The sequence below is a fragment of the Carassius gibelio genome, chromosome B20, assembly GCF_023724105.1.
Source record: "Carassius gibelio isolate Cgi1373 ecotype wild population from Czech Republic chromosome B20, carGib1.2-hapl.c, whole genome shotgun sequence".
NCBI classification, from domain to species: Eukaryota; Metazoa; Chordata; class Actinopteri; order Cypriniformes; family Cyprinidae; genus Carassius; species Carassius gibelio.
In genome coordinates this window covers 12777714-12796472 of record NC_068415.1, presented here as the reverse complement: position 1 = coordinate 12796472, position 18759 = coordinate 12777714, and the positions used below count along the sequence as shown (strand labels likewise).

The 18759-nt window shown below is 36.6% G+C and overlaps 2 protein-coding genes across 2 annotated transcripts; both read left to right on the top strand.

Annotated features, from left to right (window-relative positions):
- The first annotated feature begins 2318 nt into the window (after positions 1 to 2318).
- ahsa1a (AHA1, activator of heat shock protein ATPase homolog 1a) lies at positions 2319 to 6395 on the top strand. Its single transcript, XM_052585825.1, has 9 exons — positions 2319 to 2788; positions 4035 to 4225; positions 4306 to 4388; positions 4475 to 4592; positions 4680 to 4771; positions 4968 to 5093; positions 5220 to 5321; positions 5476 to 5527; positions 5781 to 6395. The coding sequence occupies exons 1-9, from the start codon at positions 2709 to 2711 to the stop codon at positions 5951 to 5953; spliced, it is 1017 nt and encodes a 338-aa protein (XP_052441785.1). The 5' UTR covers positions 2319 to 2708; the 3' UTR covers positions 5954 to 6395.
- A 301-nt stretch (positions 6396 to 6696) lies between these two features.
- LOC127984206 (protein sel-1 homolog 1) lies at positions 6697 to 18759 on the top strand. The gene is made up of 21 exons (XM_052586742.1): positions 6697 to 7273; positions 7398 to 7441; positions 7723 to 7894; positions 8236 to 8403; positions 8674 to 8779; positions 9529 to 9691; positions 9875 to 9928; positions 10020 to 10079; positions 10419 to 10500; positions 11947 to 12101; positions 12222 to 12278; positions 12360 to 12428; positions 12533 to 12610; positions 12698 to 12760; positions 12839 to 12926; positions 13514 to 13662; positions 13748 to 13913; positions 15343 to 15417; positions 15896 to 16068; positions 16735 to 16863; positions 16951 to 18759. The coding sequence occupies exons 1-21, from the start codon at positions 7204 to 7206 to the stop codon at positions 17155 to 17157; spliced, it is 2328 nt and encodes a 775-aa protein (XP_052442702.1). The 5' UTR covers positions 6697 to 7203; the 3' UTR covers positions 17158 to 18759.

Below are 18759 nucleotides of genomic sequence, written 5' to 3'. Positions count from 1 at the left end.
GTATTTTGGCCATGATCATGATCATTTTGGCCATGGTCACTTTATCTTCTATACATATTTTTTATATTAATTTCCTTTTCGTTACATACTCTAGTTCTTGTTAAAACACCCTAGATGTGCTTTTTTTGTGCAGTTAGAGCACTTTTTGTGTGAAATCATATTTATTTTGTCCATCAAAGGTGTACTTTCACTTTAACTGAGCGTCAGCAGCGCTGCAAAAATAGACCCAGCGCCGAAACGATCGCGGCACTGCTGTTTCTGCTCTGCTTCTGCAACGCTCTGCCGCGCAGCTTCTGCGTGCGGTGTGAACGTTCTCATCTGTTAACATAGGCACCGAAAAAAATACGCGCTGCTTCTGCTCTGCTGCAGCTTGCGGTGTGAACCCGGCCTTAGAATTGAAACTCTTAAGATGGCTATCTGGAGGCAGTCTGCACTTGGATCGAATTGCTCGCTAAAAAGCATTAATAATACATGTATAAAGAAATCTGCTCTCCGCCCCATAGAGTATCAGCCATCGTTCTCCTTATTTTATTTCTCTCTCTCAAACAGCTGGTGTTTAGAAGTACTTCAATTGCCAGGTTCTTCCTCATAGACCACTGTGTACCCCTCCGTCTGTCTGTTTGGTGGGTACAGAGCTGCACTCCTCCTGGGATCTCAATGCAGTTTGCTATGCTTGATAGCAACTGCCAAGAACAACAAACATCAGCATGGGGTAGAAGACAAATTTGACTGACTCAGGAAAACACCAATGTGGCTCTCAAAGTCTTCCTTGTTGTGATATGGCAACAAAATTGTGGTTCTCAGATAAATATGATGCACATCTAATAATATTCTTATTTGATTAGACTAGTTCATTTTATAATGTTATGTTATTAGGTAATTTTTTTTTAAATACTCAATTTTATTATTTTATTTAACAATTATGAGCATGGTCCATGTTTATGCAATGTGTCAAGGCTATACATTTCTTTTCATGTATTAATTTTACATAACATAACAATTTTGCACACAAAGCAGAACTACACACTTTTTTCTGTTTGGCTGATCTGATGGAGTGCATGAGATACATGTCAGTTTGCTCTGAATAATTCATTTGATTTCCTATTGTGGCTATTTACTTCCAGAAGATTCAAAAGGAATTAAGAATAGTCTTTGTCTGCACGGTTTATACTCTGTTTAAATTAATTTAAACAATTTATAAGGTAGGCATTTTGTCTTATACTTTTAATTTACAGAATACATTTCCTGGCAAGACAATATTTAGAAAACATGGCAAACAAACCCTTAAACAACATATAATGTCAAGACATTTTAAGATATTTTAGATATACACCTCAAGTATCAGAAAAGGAGTGTTAGGGTTATAAAATAATCATATAACCATAGTAGCCTAAACTCATGACTAAACTATTTCTGATGTCAAACTTGTCAGTTCAGTCAGCTTCAAAAGCAAGATCTCTAATTTTAGTACAATGTGAGTTAATGACAGCCAATAATCAATGCATTTTCTAATACAACAGCATGTCTTACTGAAGGCCAACCAGTATTGGACCAGAGAATCAAAGATCAGTCAGTGCTCTTTACCTCAGCTCCACCTGCTGGACAAACTCGTGTACTGATGACTTAAAGAGAACCTGTCAGTTTCATACTGTGTTTTCCCACACATCTCATTTACACACTTGTATTGGGATCATCTAACACCAGGAACAAAAAAAATGTAAGTAAAGTAATATGGATATGGATTCTGTGTTTCATTCCCTATGAAAATGTACCATTGTGCATAGTATTTAACTGTTGTATTTGTATTAAACCAAAGTAATCATCTATATAACCATTGGTAGCTCTTCATTAAAATGGTAAGCTTGTATACAATGTTGCAAAATATAAATGGCTATTTATTTATTTAAAAAGTCATGTTATAGTCATGTATTTGAATATATTTGGATTTGTAATGAAGCTACAATTTAGTAGGCCCGCTTTTAAAATAATGTGCAATAAAAAAAAAAAAACACTATAATTAAAATTATGACCAAGTACTCAATTGTGAAAATAAAGTACACGTGTAGTACAGTTGAAGTACAGTGGTTTTTCATATAGCCTATACTTTTATGATATATAAATAGGCTAAACTAAAATTAAGTGCACGTTTATGATATGCACATTCAAAACAATTAAGCGCTATTTTTTTCACTAGGGAGCTTAGTCCAGTTGAGAAATGAGATTTATGCCTGGTATACAGTCGAAAGTTTTTTTGTTGTTTATGTTGATGTTTTAACTTAGGTAACGAGGACCAAGAAGGTCCGCGAGTTTCTGGTTTCTAAAGGAAGCTTCTTCACCCAGTTCCGGTTCTGGGACTTTCTATGGGGGCTTAATAAAGGTCTAGGGGAACAGCTGCCAGATAGTTGAGCGGACAACTTACCTCTCGACTGCTCCTTGAATACTTCCTCCCTGCCTCCCTCGGATTTCCTTAAGAGAGTTGTTTTGTGCGTCTAATATAGTCATACTCGTTCGGTCCTTCACTGGTCCTGTATAATCTCATGAATATTTATACTACTCCGTCGACGCAGCAAATCAGCTGAGATCCTTCTGCATACATTTATTGTGTAATTCACGAAATTTACATCTGTCAATCCCTGCGGTAGCCTACTAACCCGCATCCGCAGTTTATCGGAACATCTCAATTCTTTTAAAATCAGCTAAATCCTGTCATGGCCAAATGGGGAGAGGGAGACCCGCGCTGGATTGTGGAAGAAAGAGCAGATGCGACAAATGTCAATAACTGGCACTGGTATGTAACACGTGCATGTCGGCAACAGTGTGTAGCAAACCACAAGTTTTTTCGTCCATTGTGTTAAATTAACTGCATGAAGTGCCTCTTTAATAGATTAAGTTCTATTTTACAACTTCACATGTATTCATCTAGATTTTGGGTTAAAATGCATAAATGTCTAGGGGAAAGTATAGGCTATATATTATGTTATTGATTACAGATTTTAACTTGGTCATTTTAAATTGTAATTTTAAACTATTTAATATTCTGTCTCAATGTGTGGCCAACACGGTATATAAAAACAGATTTAGAAATGTTTGAATTGAGAATGGCATAACACCTCACAGAAAACGTAAAACCACTTTTATATTTTACATATACTGCCTACATCTGATTCTTACAAGACATTAGGTTAGTTTTTCCAGTGTTTGCAGAAGCCTCTGGAATGTCCAGTGGTTGAATGCGAGGGGTTGGCACAGTCTATTTTTGGAAGTACACGAATGTGAGACAGAATTAGACTCGGAGTGATCTGATGAAAAGCAAACTGAGTATGACTTCTGAACTGTCCCTCTTAAAATGTTACTTATCTGAAGAAGTAATCTATATTATATAATTATATATATTATCTTTTGCTCTCTCAAATGCAAACACTTGTGTGAAAGAGAGAGTTAATATAGATAAGATAACTATTATATACACACACACACACACACACACACACACACACACACACACACACACACACACACACACACACACATATATATATATATATATATATATATATATATATATATATATATATATATATATATATATATATATATATATATATATTAGTGCTGTCGAATGACTAATCACGATTAATCGCATCCAAAATAAAAGTTTTTGTTTACTTAATATGCCATATGTGTACTATGTATATGTATAAATAAATACACACACATACAGTATTATATTAAATATAAATACATTTAATATATAAGCAATATATTTTTCTTAAATGTATACATGCATGAGTGTGTGTTTATAAATATACTGACAGGACACATGTAAAAAAAAAAAGGGATGTGATTAATCATGATTAATTGTTTGACAGCACTAATACACACACACACACATACACATATTTACTCTCCTATACATTTTTGAGAAACTGCAGTTATTAGTAGTTGCATAGTTCTCTTTTGAAATGTGAATTATATGCAAATTCTATCAAATCAACTGTAAATAAATGTTTATTTTCCTTAATCGTATACCACAGGACAGAGAGAGATGTTACGAGCTGGTCTCAAGATACAATAAATAGCCTTCTTCTTGGGCTTCGTGTAGAGGGTGAAGAAGGCTCATGCGAGATCACAGACGTCAGCAACATTGACGGCGAGGCCTCTATCAACAACCGCAAAGGGAAACTCATCTACTTCTATGAGTGGGTTGTTAAAGCCTCATGGACTGGTTAGTCAAAGTTTTGTTTGCACACACAGCATAATAACTGAATGTAAAGGTAAAATAAAAGACATGTTTTTTTTCTGTAGGTACAAATAAAATAGGAATCAAATATAAAGGCACTGTTGAAATACCAAATCTCTCTGATGAAAATGACATGGATGACTTAGATGTAAGTGAACCTCTCTCCCAATTAAATACTCTTTCCATATGAGTGAGCATGCTGTATGAAGATCTACCTTATGTTTGTTTGTACAGATTTGTGTTAAACTTTGTAAAGATCAGCCAAACACACCTCTGACTGACCTCATGAGGAAGGAGGGAGTCAAGAAAATCAGGATGGCACTGGACAACTATGTCAAACATCTCAAAACAGGTGATGGATTTAAAACGTCATCTGTTTGTTATTACTGCTTTGTTTTATTTGTGCAGGACATCACATTCTCGTAACTTGTTTTTACAGAGTTCTCTCAGGGTATGATTTTACCAACAGAAAACGCACTCAACAAACAGAATCAGGAGACACAAGCCAAGGTCAAACTAGACCAAACCCAAGTGAGTTCTCGTTCATTTTCTGGTAACACAAATACATACTAGACAGCTTGCCGGTCATACATCCACCCTTTATTTTATGTCAGTGCAATCACACACATATTTTCATGCTTGTTTTTGGATTCAAGTGATATTTGTGCACATTCATATTTCAGCTCTGTATCAAAATTGAGTATAAATGTTTTGGTCCCCCCAACAGATGGGATCCTCCACAACAAAAAACACTTCCAACACTGGAGTTAAAATTTCAACAGTATCTTTGACTATGAAAGACACGTTTCTTACCTCACCAGAAGAGTTGTACAGGGTTTTCCTAAAACAAGAGGTCAGAATAAACTGTCAGTCTATACAAATCAAGTTGAAACAATAAATCTGTATGTATCCTGCTGTTCTTTATGCATAGATTATCTGATGTTGAAATCACTCACTCCCTGTTTTTCCATGTGTGTAGATGGTACAAGCTTTTACACACCTTGCTGCCTTTGTGGATGGGTGCTCAGGTGGCAAATTCCGGCTGCTGGAAGGAAATGTTTATGGGCAGTTTGCAGAACTGGTGAGAATGAACCTCTTATAATGATTTTTTTTTAAGTGTTAAATCAACTAATTTGGTTTAATTGATTTATCTAATGAGAACCTCACTTTTTTTATACTGCATTTTTCTATTGACGCAACATAGATTTTGTAAATATTGTTCATTTTGTTTTTAGATTCCAGACCAGAAAATTGTCATGAAATGGAGGTTTTCAAGTTGGCCAGCTGGTATGGTTTATTATTGTATATATTAATGTAGTATTTTTTTTTTGTGAACCCGCATACTACTTTTATATTAGTAATCATAATATTTTTCTACATTATTTACTTTTTATTTTTCTAGATTATTTGTTTTGTATGTATTAAGAAAAGTCTATGAAATGTTTTGCTCATTAATGATTGTTTATGGCCAGTGTTCATCACTGTTGTTGGATCTGTTTGCTTTAATCTGAGTTATGATTTCTTTCTAACTCTCTTTCAGGACACGCAGCAACTGTCATTTTAAACTTCGTAAATAAAGGTAGTGAGACAGAGCTGATTCTGGAGGCCAGAGGAGTTCCCAGCAATGACGAGGAAAGAATGAAAGAGGGCTGGCAGAGATACTACTTTGATGCCATTAAACAGACGTTTGGTTATGGAGCACGACTCTGTTAAGCCAAAGCTCATGTTGTGCCGTGCCAGAAAATTGGGACATAATAAAAATAGATAAAAAAAACAAAAACACATACGCACATAAAACACTTGTTGTATTTCTTGCATGCGCTAGTTAATTTCTGGTTTCCCACAAACATCTGTGCCTTTAAGGTGAAAAATAGGTGCCTGTATGTTTTAATCTTATTATTAATTATATTTTTTGCTATTGCATTTGCATTAGAACTTGTCATGTTTGAATGTAATAGGCTATGTATGTTTGAATATTATGTCTGGGCATTCCAGATATAGATAATGAGGTTTTCAAAACTGAGTATTTTATAAGTGAATAATGTTTGTCTGTGATGAAGCAAAAGTCGAATTGATTGTATAATCATGATGCCTCTTGAATACATTGTCAATTCTGTGTTGTAATAAAACAAGAAGTTTTAACTTTTAAGAACCATTATCGCTCATGAGTGAGAACTTTAAAAAAATGTGTAGACTATTTAAATATTTATTTCTAATAATAATATAATATTTCATAACTACTATACTGTCTACTTCACATTCGACTGAAAGACAGTCAGCTGTTTAAAGGCGTTCTCACATCCTGCAAACTGTCTTGTACACGTCTGCTCCATTCGCGTATCTCAGGCGCCGTGTTACTCTTGTGTGTGCGCCTCTGATTGGTCAGCTGACTGTTGGAGCGCAGCGATTGGCTATTATCTACGATCCCGTCTCCTGATTGGTGAAGCCTCAGCGGATTAGGAAATTGGGGGTCGGTCAGTGAACAGGAATATGCTGTAACACGAGAAACCCTAACGACGGCTAAACTGTTGTCTTCTGTTGTTGAATTTGATAAACATTGCAGGTGCCTTGAAAACATTATTGCGGAAATCATCTGTTTTCATGGTCCGCGACCGACGCGGCATTAGTCTCTGGGAAGTGTTTAGCTTTGCTAGCTGTGTAGACAGGCTGTCACTGAGTTAAATTACATTGAGCTGCTAGCTCAAAATGCTTTGGTAAGGGTATTAATGTACTGTTTTTGCGAATGGGTTGTTTTATTATAATCCATTTTTGCTCTTGGGAGAAGTTTCCGGTTGACTGGCTCGCTGGTCAAGTACTATAGCTAGTCGGTTATGCAGTCAGGTGCAGTTCACTGACAGATTTAAATAGCTAAATGGCTAGCTAGGACAAAAGACAGTTCAGTTAGTGTGCAGGTTTAATTCAATCAGATTTTCAGTCCACTGCGTTTTGCACAATCTGACGACATGAATCCCACTAAGAAGTCTTGTCTGGTCCTTATCGTGGCTTTGGCTGTGACTTTGGAAGTGACAGCTGGTGAGTCAAAGGCTCTTTTTCAATTTTTAGGAAAATGTGTGTTTATTTAGACTTTAACTAAGCTATTTAATATGTTAACATGTTTTGTATATAAACTGTATATGAGTTTTGATTTTGGTTGCAGAAGTACTTCAAGATGATGGAGTTACAGAGGGTGGTGAGTCTCAGGTAATACAGCATTTAAACAGAATTATATATTATCAGAGCCATTTAATATGCAGTTGGGTAGAAGTATTTTGTGTTAGTGATTCCTGCTATTGCATTTAGGGGGGAAAATACATTCAATTTCATGTTCTTAATGTAAAATTAGAAATTATTTTTTTCTTAAAACATCACGGTATGCTTACACAAATAGTGAAAATATTGATATATCTACACACACACACACACTATTTATAAATAACATCATAAACAAACTATTTTATTTATTTATCTTATTTTTTGGCCAGAGCACAGATAATAATGATGGCTCCAAAACTGTGGTGGGACATGCGTATGTCTCTAAAGATGCCCAGGGCGACAGCAGTACAACTGACACTGAAGTAGAGAGTGAGATTGAGGGGGTTGAACAGGAAGATCTTCCGAGTCAACCTCCTCCACCAGAGGAGCGTCATAAAGAAGGTGAATAGATCCAGATGGGGTCTGCAGGTGCTTCCTGAATAACATATAGTATTCAGGTTTTGTCTGTAGGTTTCTCTGCACATTTAGTTTAAATTGACTTATCTCTCTTTACTATGTAACTAATCTTTTGCTCACACATTTAAGGTTTTGATACCGTTTGAGTTTTAATGTTGCATAGTTTAGGATTTTACAGCACAAGATCTTTCTTTGTTGCTCTCTGCATCACAGCTTGCAGGGTTTGAGAAAAGAAACCTGCTCACCCATGCATTCACAAGTGTGTAGTTTGTTTCCTGTGAAAGTATCAGGCTATTGTGTCAATTTCTCATTGGTGTTTATCATAGTTCCGGTGGCGATTGGTGGAACAGCCTCTGGAGAGCCCTGCGTCTTTCCTTTTCTTTTCCAAGAGAAAGAGTATTCGGAGTGCACTACTGAAGGCAGAGGAGATGGGAGGCTGTGGTGTGCCACGACATACAACTACAACACTGATAAGAAATGGGGCTTCTGTGAAAGTGAGTGAGCTGTTATTGGTAGTGTACTTTAGATTGTAAAAATGAATCATATTGTGACTCTACGTTCTATATGAAATATGATACTAATTTGATTTGGAAGAGTTCTTGGTATGTTAGTCGAAAGGAGTTATTGCTACTCTTACTCTTCTGCATTAGTAGCCTAGATATGAAAAGTTCAATGTCAACTTTACCTGCACTATAAATTAATTGTGATTTGTAGCCCTTTCAGTTGTTACACCAAATGCATGTGTAATGTTTCTGTCCTCGCAGCGGAGGAGCAAGCAGAGCAGAGGCGTTTGTTGGAAGAGGCTGAAGAACAGTACCAGGATGCGATTAAGATGATTAACAGCACCAGCAGAAGGAGCCAGAAGAACGAGTGAGTGCTGTGGAGCTATGTGTTTTTCTTGCAGTGCTGTTTCAACAGTTTTCTTATTATTTATGTCTTGAACCTACACTATCTGAAGAATTGTGCAAAAAATTAACTTTAAATACCCATGCTCTTTAAATCAGGCCGTGATTCTGATTGGCTGATTCTGATTGTGGTTGGCTGTTAATATTTCTATCATTCATCAGCTGGAAAAAATTATTGTTAAAGTAATTCCAACAGTATTGTTCCTCTGTGTCGTTGTAGTTGTGGTGTGGATGCTATTATTTTACATGTAGAACGATATTAAAATTTACTGAGATTAAAACTATACCTGTATAGTTATTATTGTAGTTATTGTTGTTGATGTGAATGGGATTGAAGGTACAGTTTTTGCAATTTTTTATCTTTTAGGATAGTTTTTTTTTCCTGTATTGGAGTCAAAAGTATTAACGTGTAGAATTAAAGGTGCAATAGGAGATCTTGGAAAATGCTAACATTAGCCTGATAGCGCTGAAAGCGAAGTAATGTCAAAAAAGATTTCTATGTCAAATAAAATATTTTGAACATGAAAAAACTATTAAAAAGAATAAAAAGTAATGTATTTAAAATTAATAATGACGAGAGTTTTCTTGAGCACCAAATCTGCGGGAGACACGGGACGGGATTAATCTTTTTAATCAATAATTTAATCGTAAGAGACTTGCCAACCTCAAAATATTAAACAGTAGTGTATATTCTTGTTTATTTCTGCATTACAGTTTGTATGACAGACTCCTGAAAGTTGCAGAGATGGGTCATACCAAGGCCATGGAGAAGGTGGCATATGCCATGCTGTTAGGAGACTACTTACCCCAGAGCATTCCTCAGGCGAAGGAGATCTTTGAGAAGCTGGCACTGGAGGGCTCCCCTAAAGCCCAGACTGTAAGCGCATCTGTTTATTAACTAAATGTCATCTTTCTATGATAATACTGATGCTTTTTTTTGTCCTGTGACTCATTTCAAGCTGTTTCTTAAGAATAGCAGCTGTGTGTGGGGTTGTACCACTGCTTTACTATTGCATCAGGAAAAGTTTGAGAAATCAATTTTCATTTTGTGTTCACACAGGCACTCGGTTTCCTATATGCTGCAGGATTAGGGGTGAACTCAAGTCAAGCAAAGGTATTCACTAATGACATTTATCTAGAAAGCTCAGCCTGCTTATTTTTAATGTGAATGTTTAATAAAAATGCTGTTTTTCCTCTAATGGCAGGCACTGGTGTACTACACCTTTGGAGCTTTAGGTGGAAATCTAGTAGCACATATGATTCTGGTAAGAAGAATGACTCTTTGTCCTGTATTTTAAACAATGGAGGATCCTGTTCCACGGAGGAAATTAAACTTGATGACTTGCTTATCGTACACGTCAAGTCTTTATTTGACTTTGCATATATCAAGTTGAGTGTCTAAACAAACCTTTGGATCGTGAAGTTCTGACCGACACGTTGGCTCAGTTACATGCCGCAAAGTTGAAACCTCAGATCATGTGGCACCATAATTTATCCATGACTACTTTCTTAATGCATTGTTGCTGTGTAGGCTTGTGTTTATCCTGCATTTCCTGGCTGTGCTGTCTGCTAAATCCCTATATATATATATTTTTTTTTTTCAGGGCTACAGATATTGGGGAGGTGTTGGAGTTCCTCAGAGCTGTGAATCTGCTCTCACTCACTACAGACAAGTGGCCAATCATGGTAAATCTTGTCACATTTATATGCAGTCCTCACGTCTAAACATATCACATTTCAGCACAGCATGTTTTAACAGATGTTATCTGGATCCTTGTTCGCCACTCGTCTGTCTAAGGAAATGTTTAGAGACTTAAATGCTGCATGTGCGCAGTGCAGTGTGACCATACAACTATAAAATCTCTGTAGAACTGTATTTTTAATGTGAATTACACTCATGCTGCTCATGAATAATCACTGGTACTGCTCAGTTTTTCTCTCACTGTCCATATTTGAACTCCGTGATGATTAAGTCTTGTAGAGCTCTGCACGGGCCTCAAATGTAGGCCCTAGCCCGGCCCATGTCCAACAGCTTATCAGACCCGAGCCTGTCTTTATTTTCCCTAAACAGCTTCTACTATTGTTTCAGCTAATAAAGTAGTTCAGTTTTGCATGTAATAGAAAAGTGATTGTTTTGTTTCGTTTTATTATTGAGTCAATTAAGAAAAACTTTGAGCATTTTTTCATTAAATATAAGTTTTAGTTTTAAGTAACAATCAAGCATCCAGCAGCAGACAATGAGCCTTTTTTTGATCAATTTAACCTTCTCAAATCATCACGACTTGCCTAATATATAATCTATTGATATAAAACAGTTCAAGCATATAACAATGTTTAAACGTTAAACCTAGATGTGCGGTACATCCAATAGTTTGTGTGGAGATGCAGGACATGGAGGTATAAAGTAAAGAAAACAAACATGATGTGCTTTCTGTCGTCTCGTCTTTAACAGGAGAACAAAAATGAACCAAAACTGAGTGAATACATGCCTCACAGACATGATGAAAAATATATCTATAGAAAGCTTTAAATGACTACTTAACAATCAATTGAAAACAAAAACTCATTTCATTATAATCATAAACTGTAAAGATGCACTTCTCTCTAAAGGCAAGTCTGAGGAGATGACGAGTCATGATCAGATACTTCATCCTTGCGACACAGACTCAGAAAACACTAGTTTATTACTAAATAATCTAAATATCTCCTTAATATTCTCCTCTTTCCTTAATATCCTCCTCTTTTGGTAGTTACTTTTGCAGATGCTTTGCGTTAAGCTTAGGCCTATTGCATGCATTTGAACGCAGAACTGTTCAACTGTGCTGACGGCACACACCATACTACTGCTGCTGGACACTAAACACTGTCAAGCCGTGTTGTTTCCACTTTTAGTTTTTTTTTGTTCTTCATCTTCATTACTAATTGATGAATGTCTAAAATATAAAAATGAGGAAAAGCCTAAAACAGGCCCGAGGCCTGGTCCACGTCTGAACTATGATGTGAAAATTGCTCCGAAGCTTGGCCTGGCCCGAGGGGCATAAAAAAAAGTCAGGCCCCATCAACCCCTGGCTGAAATGCAGGGCTCTGAAGTCTTGTAATATCAAAGTAATAACTTTTTTTATTTTTTGTTAGTGGCCAGCGATGTATCCCTGACAGGGGGCAGTGCAGTACAGCGGATCCGGCTCTTAGATGAAGTGGAAAATCCTGGTTCTAGCAGTGGAATGCTAGAAGAGGATTTGATCCAGTACTACCAGTTCTTGGCTGAGAAAGGAGATGTGCAGGCACAGGTAAAATAAAACCATTCTGATTCATCTGTAAGAACAGTTTCACCCTGTTTGAAGCAGTTATTGGTCTAATGTACTTGTATTTTTGACTATTGCTATCACATTTGAAATTGTCTTGACTAGGTGGGCCTGGGTCAGTTACACCTACATGGAGGACGAGGTGTGGAACAGAATCATCAGGTAGTGTTTTTTTTTTTTGCCTCCTCCTAATCATTTTAAACAATGATTTTATAGTCACTTTCTATTTGTCATTATTTTCAGCGAGCATATGAGTACTTTAACCAAGCAGCAAATGCAGGGAACACACATGCAATGGCCTTCCTTGGAAAGGTATGGATTTAATGAGTCCTGGAAATAAATTTTCCTGGACTGTAGCTGAATGATCTCACTCTGTGTGGATCTTTCTTTCTTTAACTCTCATTCTGTTGTCTCAGATGTACTCTGAAGGCAGTGAGTATGTGCCTCAGAACAATGACACGGCCCTGCATTATTTCAAAAAGGCTGCAGATTTGGTGAGAATAATTTTATCTTTTCAATATTAACAAACTGTTCATTTTCAAATGTTCTTTAATCTGTAATTTTTGTTGGCATCTTTTTAGGGAAATCCGGTTGGCCAGAGTGGCCTCGGTATGGCTTACCTGTATGGAAGGGGTGTTCCTGTGGTGAGGTTCCTAGATGATATCAACATTATGCAATCATTCAAAGATCTTTTAAGTCATTGTTTCTTCTCGATCCTGCAGAACTATGACCTGGCACTGAAGTATTTTCAGAAGGCTGCAGAGCAAGGCTGGGTGGACGGACAGTTGCAGCTGGGAACCATGTACTACAGTAAGTGTGTGTCAGTCAGAGAAATTGCATGTGAATAATTTGCTTTCAGGTTTTCCCTTCACTCCTGTTTCTTTACTTTTCCTGCTGTTACTACTGGAAAAATAGTCAGCCATTTATGACACAAAGGAAAAGGTTTTATTGAGCCAGTAAAGGCCATGGAATATTTTCCCACAAAATTCAGCAAATTCCACAAAAACTCCAGAATACATCATTTATTAGGTAAATTCGATATAAATAAATATTTTGACAATTTAAGTGATGCAATAATTTGCGAAAGTTTAATATTTTCTTTTCAAATAGTGAAGTTTACATATTCCCAACAATTACACATCACACGCTTCAGAATATAGAACAGGGAATTCTTCTTCTTCACAATAGAGATTTATCTTCTTTTATCCTAAATCACAGCTAACTCCTTTTGGTTTGGTTGCTTAGGTGATTGTTGCCATGACAAACCACCTGCATTCTGCTTTGGCAGGATCTTATTCTTGACAAACATTGAGGACTGAGAAGCGTGTTAGTCATTTCAGTGGGTGTTGAGAGTATGAAAAGTGCATTTATGACTTTCTGTTTCTTCATTTTTTTAGATGGAATTGGTGTGAAGCGTGATTATAAGCAGGCTCTTAAATTCTTTAACCTGGCATCTCAAGCGGGTCACATCCTAGCCTTCTACAATCTAGCTCAGATGCATGCCACGGGGACTGGGGTCATGCGCTCCTGCCACACTGCAGTAGAGGTGAGACGCGATTTCATCATGCATAGCCATGTTTCAAAAAACTTCTCTGATAGTTTACCATGAATGTGTGTGTGTGTGAGACCAGCTCTTCAAGAACGTGTGTGAGCGTGGCCGCTGGTCTGAGAGACTCATGGCAGCATACGGAAGCTTTAAGGAGGGCGACATGGATTCTGCTCTAGTACAGTATCTCCTGCTGGCTGAACAGGGCTACGAGGTCGCCCAGAGCAATGTGGCCTTCATCCTTGATCAAAGTGAGTCAGTGATGTGTCACTACCACCAGAGGGCCCTAAACCTCTAACACATACATGCACAATAATTTTGGTTTTTGGGCAAAAGTTGGTCTGAGAATAGTTGGTCAGCATCTGCCATTTAATCAAAATGTTGTTTTTAAACCATATCTTTATTTAAAAAAGATGGATAACAACAACAAAAACATTTTATGTATACTTTACCTTCCCATTCTGCCCTGACAATAATTTGAAATAAAGAACAGATTTCCCACCCATAATCATTAAAAGCTGGAAATTATTACTTTTTTTTTTTTTTTTTTAGGCCTGGAAAAATAATGGATGTATGACTTAAATTTTATGGAGAGTATGCATTTCTAAAGGGAATATAATTATTATCATTATTTCATGTTCTGCTCTAAAATATTCAAATGCTTTTGATAATTAATCAAGATGTTACTTTTATGAAATTATTACGGTTAAAATGAATATTTTGTCACTGATATGCTAATGAAAAACTGCATGGAAATCAGTATAGTATGATTTCTTTTTAAAGGTGTCATGAGCTGCCTTTATATATTTTATTTTATAGTGTTCTCTGAAGTCCCATTATAATATTCTCAAGGTTTTTACAACAAATGACATAAAGTAATCTCTCCTGTTTTTAATCCCCTTATCAGAATGCTCTTCTTGACTTGGAATGGTGTATTGTAGACTCTGAAGTAAACGTCCACTGCTGTGATTGGCTAATGGTTGTGTGTTTGACAACACACATCCTTCATAGATGGACGCTGTTGTACTTTAGGTTAAAAATGCATAAATACTCTGTACATATCAGACGATCTGTAATTACAGACAAAGCAACAGTGACCATGTAATAAAACTTGTTTGGTGTGACATTACTGTCAGATTCAATATAGTCGGCACAGCATTGTCTCTTAGTTTCAGGGTTTCTGAAAATCCGGTGTCGAATTGTGCTTTGTTTGTAAATGAATCTGTGGTAAAATTAAGTGAACAAAGGACCAAGTTCTCACTGACGTGGTCTGGCAGGGCCAAACAGGCTGTTTTTTATTTATTTATTTTTTTTATTTTATTTTTATACAAATTTCTGAGTTAATTTTAAACTTACAGGATGTTTTTATAGTCCAGTGACCTCTTATGTGTCAAAAGATGAAGGGCATTTTGATTTCTCAGTTCATGACCTCTTTAAAGCGTAATTATTAGTGATCTGAAATGAATGGGGAAAAAAGTTATGGAAATTCATGTCTAAACATGTGGGAACACTTAAAGAAGGTCACAGAATCTTTTTGAAGGTAGAGCATTTTGTACAGAAAGCCTGAGAGACTACATATAAAGATGTTCCCTTCATGTTTACTGTCCCTTGGTAAATTAAAACCCAGCTAAAATAAGCCATTTCACATTGTAATAATAAATCTGACTCTGTGTCTTTCAGAGGGATCACAGATTTTCAATGAGAATGAGACGTACCCACGGGCTTTGCTCCATTGGACCAGAGCAGCTGCTCAAGGTTAGACTGTTCTCTTCAACCCACACAGTCACTCTAGCAAAATGCCAAAGTGCTTTGATGACCTTACAACCATTATAGTGAGACAAATATAACGGCATACTACATGGCTCAGTCAAATACTTGATTCTGATTGGTCCTCAGCAGCATCCTGCTGTCTCGCATTTCAGTATCATTGCTGCTATTTTACTGTTGTCCCTGGCAACAGATCTTTGTCATACTCATATTATTTTCATATTAATCTTTAAAGAAAATTGATTACATATTGATAAAATATGCCGTTTCACTATAGCATGCCCATTTATTTACTTGGTTCACAGCTATGTCATAAGCAGGATAACGTAAAGTCAGACAATCATTGCTGCAAAATAAAAACAGGTTTTTAAAGCATGTTATTAAAAATGGTTTGAGGCTCTATCAAGCTGTTGAACACCCAGGACCTCTGTATCAGTATCTGTTTTATATTTTGTTTTGCTATCAGGTTACACGGTGGCCAGAATCAAGCTGGGTGACTATCATTTCTACGGCTTTGGCACTGATGTGGATTATGAGACTGCAGTCATTCATTATCGTCTGGCCTCTGAGCAACAGCACAGTGCACAGGCCATGTTCAACCTAGGCTATATGCATGAGAAGGGCCTTGGGATTAAACAGGTGAAATATCTATGCATATTTACATTCACAAGCAAACATCTACATTACAGTTCAAAAGATTGGGGTCTGTCATCTTTTATGCACCCCAAGGCTTATTTTAATTTATTTGATTAAAAACCGTAAAATTGTGACCTATTATTACAATATAAAAAATCTAAAATTTCAGCACTGTTGTGCTAAGACCGTCTCGAATTCCAGTCCCGGCTTGTGGACCTTTCGTGGACTTTAACTTCCTGTCACTACACTGTCCTATCTAGATATTAGGCAAAAGAGCAAAAATAAATCTTACAAAAAAGTATATTTAAAAAATGTAATTTATTCCTGTGATAGCAAATCCTTCAGAAATCATTAATCTTTCCAATATGCTTATTTGGTGCTCAAGAAACATATTATCAGTGTTGAAACCTGTTTTACTTTTTACCATTTTTGTGGAAACAGATGAATTTTATTTGGGATTCTTTGTAAAAAGAATGTTAAAAAGAACAGCATTTTATTTGAATCTGAAAACTTTTGTAACATCATAAATGTCTTCCCAGTCACTTTTGATCAATTTAATGCATCCTTGCTGAATAAAAGTTTTCATTTCTTTCTAAAAACTTCATTTACTGACCAAATATAATCTGTAGTGTATACAATGTACTCAATTTTGGGATTGTTCCTCCACAGGACATTCATCTGGCTAAACGTTTCTATGACATGGCTGCAGAAGCCAGTCCTGACGCCCAAGTTCCTGTGTTCCTGGCCCTGTGCAAGCTGGGCCTTATTTATGCACTAGAGTACCTGCAAGATTTTAATGTAAGTCAAATCTTTCAGTGAGAATCCACCTGAAATCTGATTTGCGTCAAGGACTAACCAATAACATTCATCTTTTTTTTGCTCAAGCTGAAGGATCTTCTATCTCAGGTGGATCTTGACCAGTTACTGGGTCCAGAGTGGGATCTCTACCTCATGACTGTCATTGCTCTGCTCTTGGGCACAGTAATCGCATATCGGCAGAGGCAGCACCAAGCTGTTCCCAGAGTCCCTCCAGCGCCCCCTAGACCTCCAGCCCAGCCTGAGCAGCCAGCCGGAGAGCCTGAGGAACAGTGAGAGAGCTGGGATCAGACTGGAGGTGACCAAATGGGACAAGGATTACGGGAGAATGAATTGAGGCCCAATAGCATCTCTCTACATGGGACAGCTGCTGATACCTATACCTGCTGTGGTCTTTAATCCTGTTAACCCCAAATGAGCTTTCAGGACCCTTAGTGTCCTGTCCAGCCCCTCCTTTGTCTTTAACTGTGGCTTGGGAAAAAACTAGATGAACTTCTACAATATCTTAAATGTTCACCTCAGGGTTTTGACAGGAGAAATAACATTTGTTCAAATCAACACTCACTATGTGGGAGACAAAAAAATACAACATTGCTTAATGAACTCCATTAGTTATTTCTGCTTTTGCTTGCCACTGTGCTAAACGCCAAGGACCTAACCTATTTTGTGCATCCCATTTAGAATTTTTTTTTTTTTTTTTTTTTGTATTAAGTTTGGTATGAATTAACTTGGACACCATGCCTCTTTGGAACTCCGAGTGTGACGTGGACTGTGCTCTAAAATTGATGTGTAAAAAGTTTATGCTCTCAGCATGCTTTCATTTAAGTGGCTTGCTAGCAGATTTTGTTTTCCATATGTCCAGAAATTATTTATTTTGTAAGTATTTGGACAAAGTAGTTTTCAGCAGCACATTGATGTAGATTTCACTTTCTCAATTCAAATGTGCAGAGATACCTATGAATCAACTACACGGGAAGTAGTCTAAGGTTAACAGTTTTTCATAAGGCTTTTTATTGCCATAAACGCTCACCTTGCCAAATGTTGAATCATTCAGATGATTACTGCCCTTGACTTACTTTCATTGTAACAAAAGTGTCGCAGTGGGGTGTTTTATGATACTAATTTAGTGCAATTATGGCTGGTGTCCAGTATGTTTCAGAATTTTGAAGCTCTAGTTACATCAAACCTCATTCATCATTAGTAATTCAACCTTTCCAAAACTTTTCAAAATGGAATTTAAATTCCTCTGCAAGTCTGCATAAAATATTTGAATTGATGAATGATTTGCTATATAGCTATAATGCTTAGTTTTTGGTATTACAAGACACCTTTTTGCTTTATTTTAAGATCAATACATTGAATGCTCTCAGAAATGTTTTTGATGATAGACGTGTAAGATCTGTAGCTCTGTGAATTCCTGAAGTTGATCCATTTGTTTTGGGATGTGACTGTTTGTGTGCTAAATCTCAGTTTTAGGTTCTTTTTCAGAGGAAAAATATTTCAGTTGTGAGCATGTCTAGAATATCTATTCATTATTTGTCAATGTTGTCTGTCGTTTCAAGTAACATGGCAATACCACAACTTTTGGTGTGTAAAAAACAAAACAAAAAACTGTAATGTAAGCATATGTATGTGAATAGGATGTAAAGAACTGATTTCTTGTGAAGATTCACCAGAGCATTAGTTTGTTTTTGCAGAGTTCTCACAATTCAGCAGTGGTTTGAAGCTTTGAAAGTAATATAACAGATTCCTCTGTGTTCCATATCAGTCAGACTGCTCATAATACTGAGATAACAATGGTTGAGACTTAAAAAGAAAATAATAAAATTTTCAAATGGCAATGTTTCTAAATGACTAATAAAAATCAATGGGTTCACA

What these genes read in the sequence shown, in the direction of transcription:
- ahsa1a (XM_052585825.1), top strand. Translation starts at nt 2,709, where the DNA reads ATGGCCAAATGGGGAGAGGGAGACCCGCGCTGGATTGTGGAAGAAAGA. An exon ending in AATGTCAATAACTGGCACTG is followed by an intron (nt 2,789 to 4,034) that starts GTATGTAACACG and finishes CGTATACCACAG; the next exon opens with GACAGAGAGAGATGTTACGA. An exon ending in TGTTAAAGCCTCATGGACTG is followed by an intron (nt 4,226 to 4,305) that starts GTTAGTCAAAGT and finishes TTTTTTCTGTAG; the next exon opens with GTACAAATAAAATAGGAATC.
- LOC127984206 (XM_052586742.1), top strand. Translation starts at nt 7,204, where the DNA reads ATGAATCCCACTAAGAAGTCTTGTCTGGTCCTTATCGTGGCTTTGGCT. An exon ending in GACTTTGGAAGTGACAGCTG is followed by an intron (nt 7,274 to 7,397) that starts GTGAGTCAAAGG and finishes TTTTGGTTGCAG; the next exon opens with AAGTACTTCAAGATGATGGA. An exon ending in GTGTGGAACAGAATCATCAG is followed by an intron (nt 12,279 to 12,359) that starts GTAGTGTTTTTT and finishes CATTATTTTCAG; the next exon opens with CGAGCATATGAGTACTTTAA.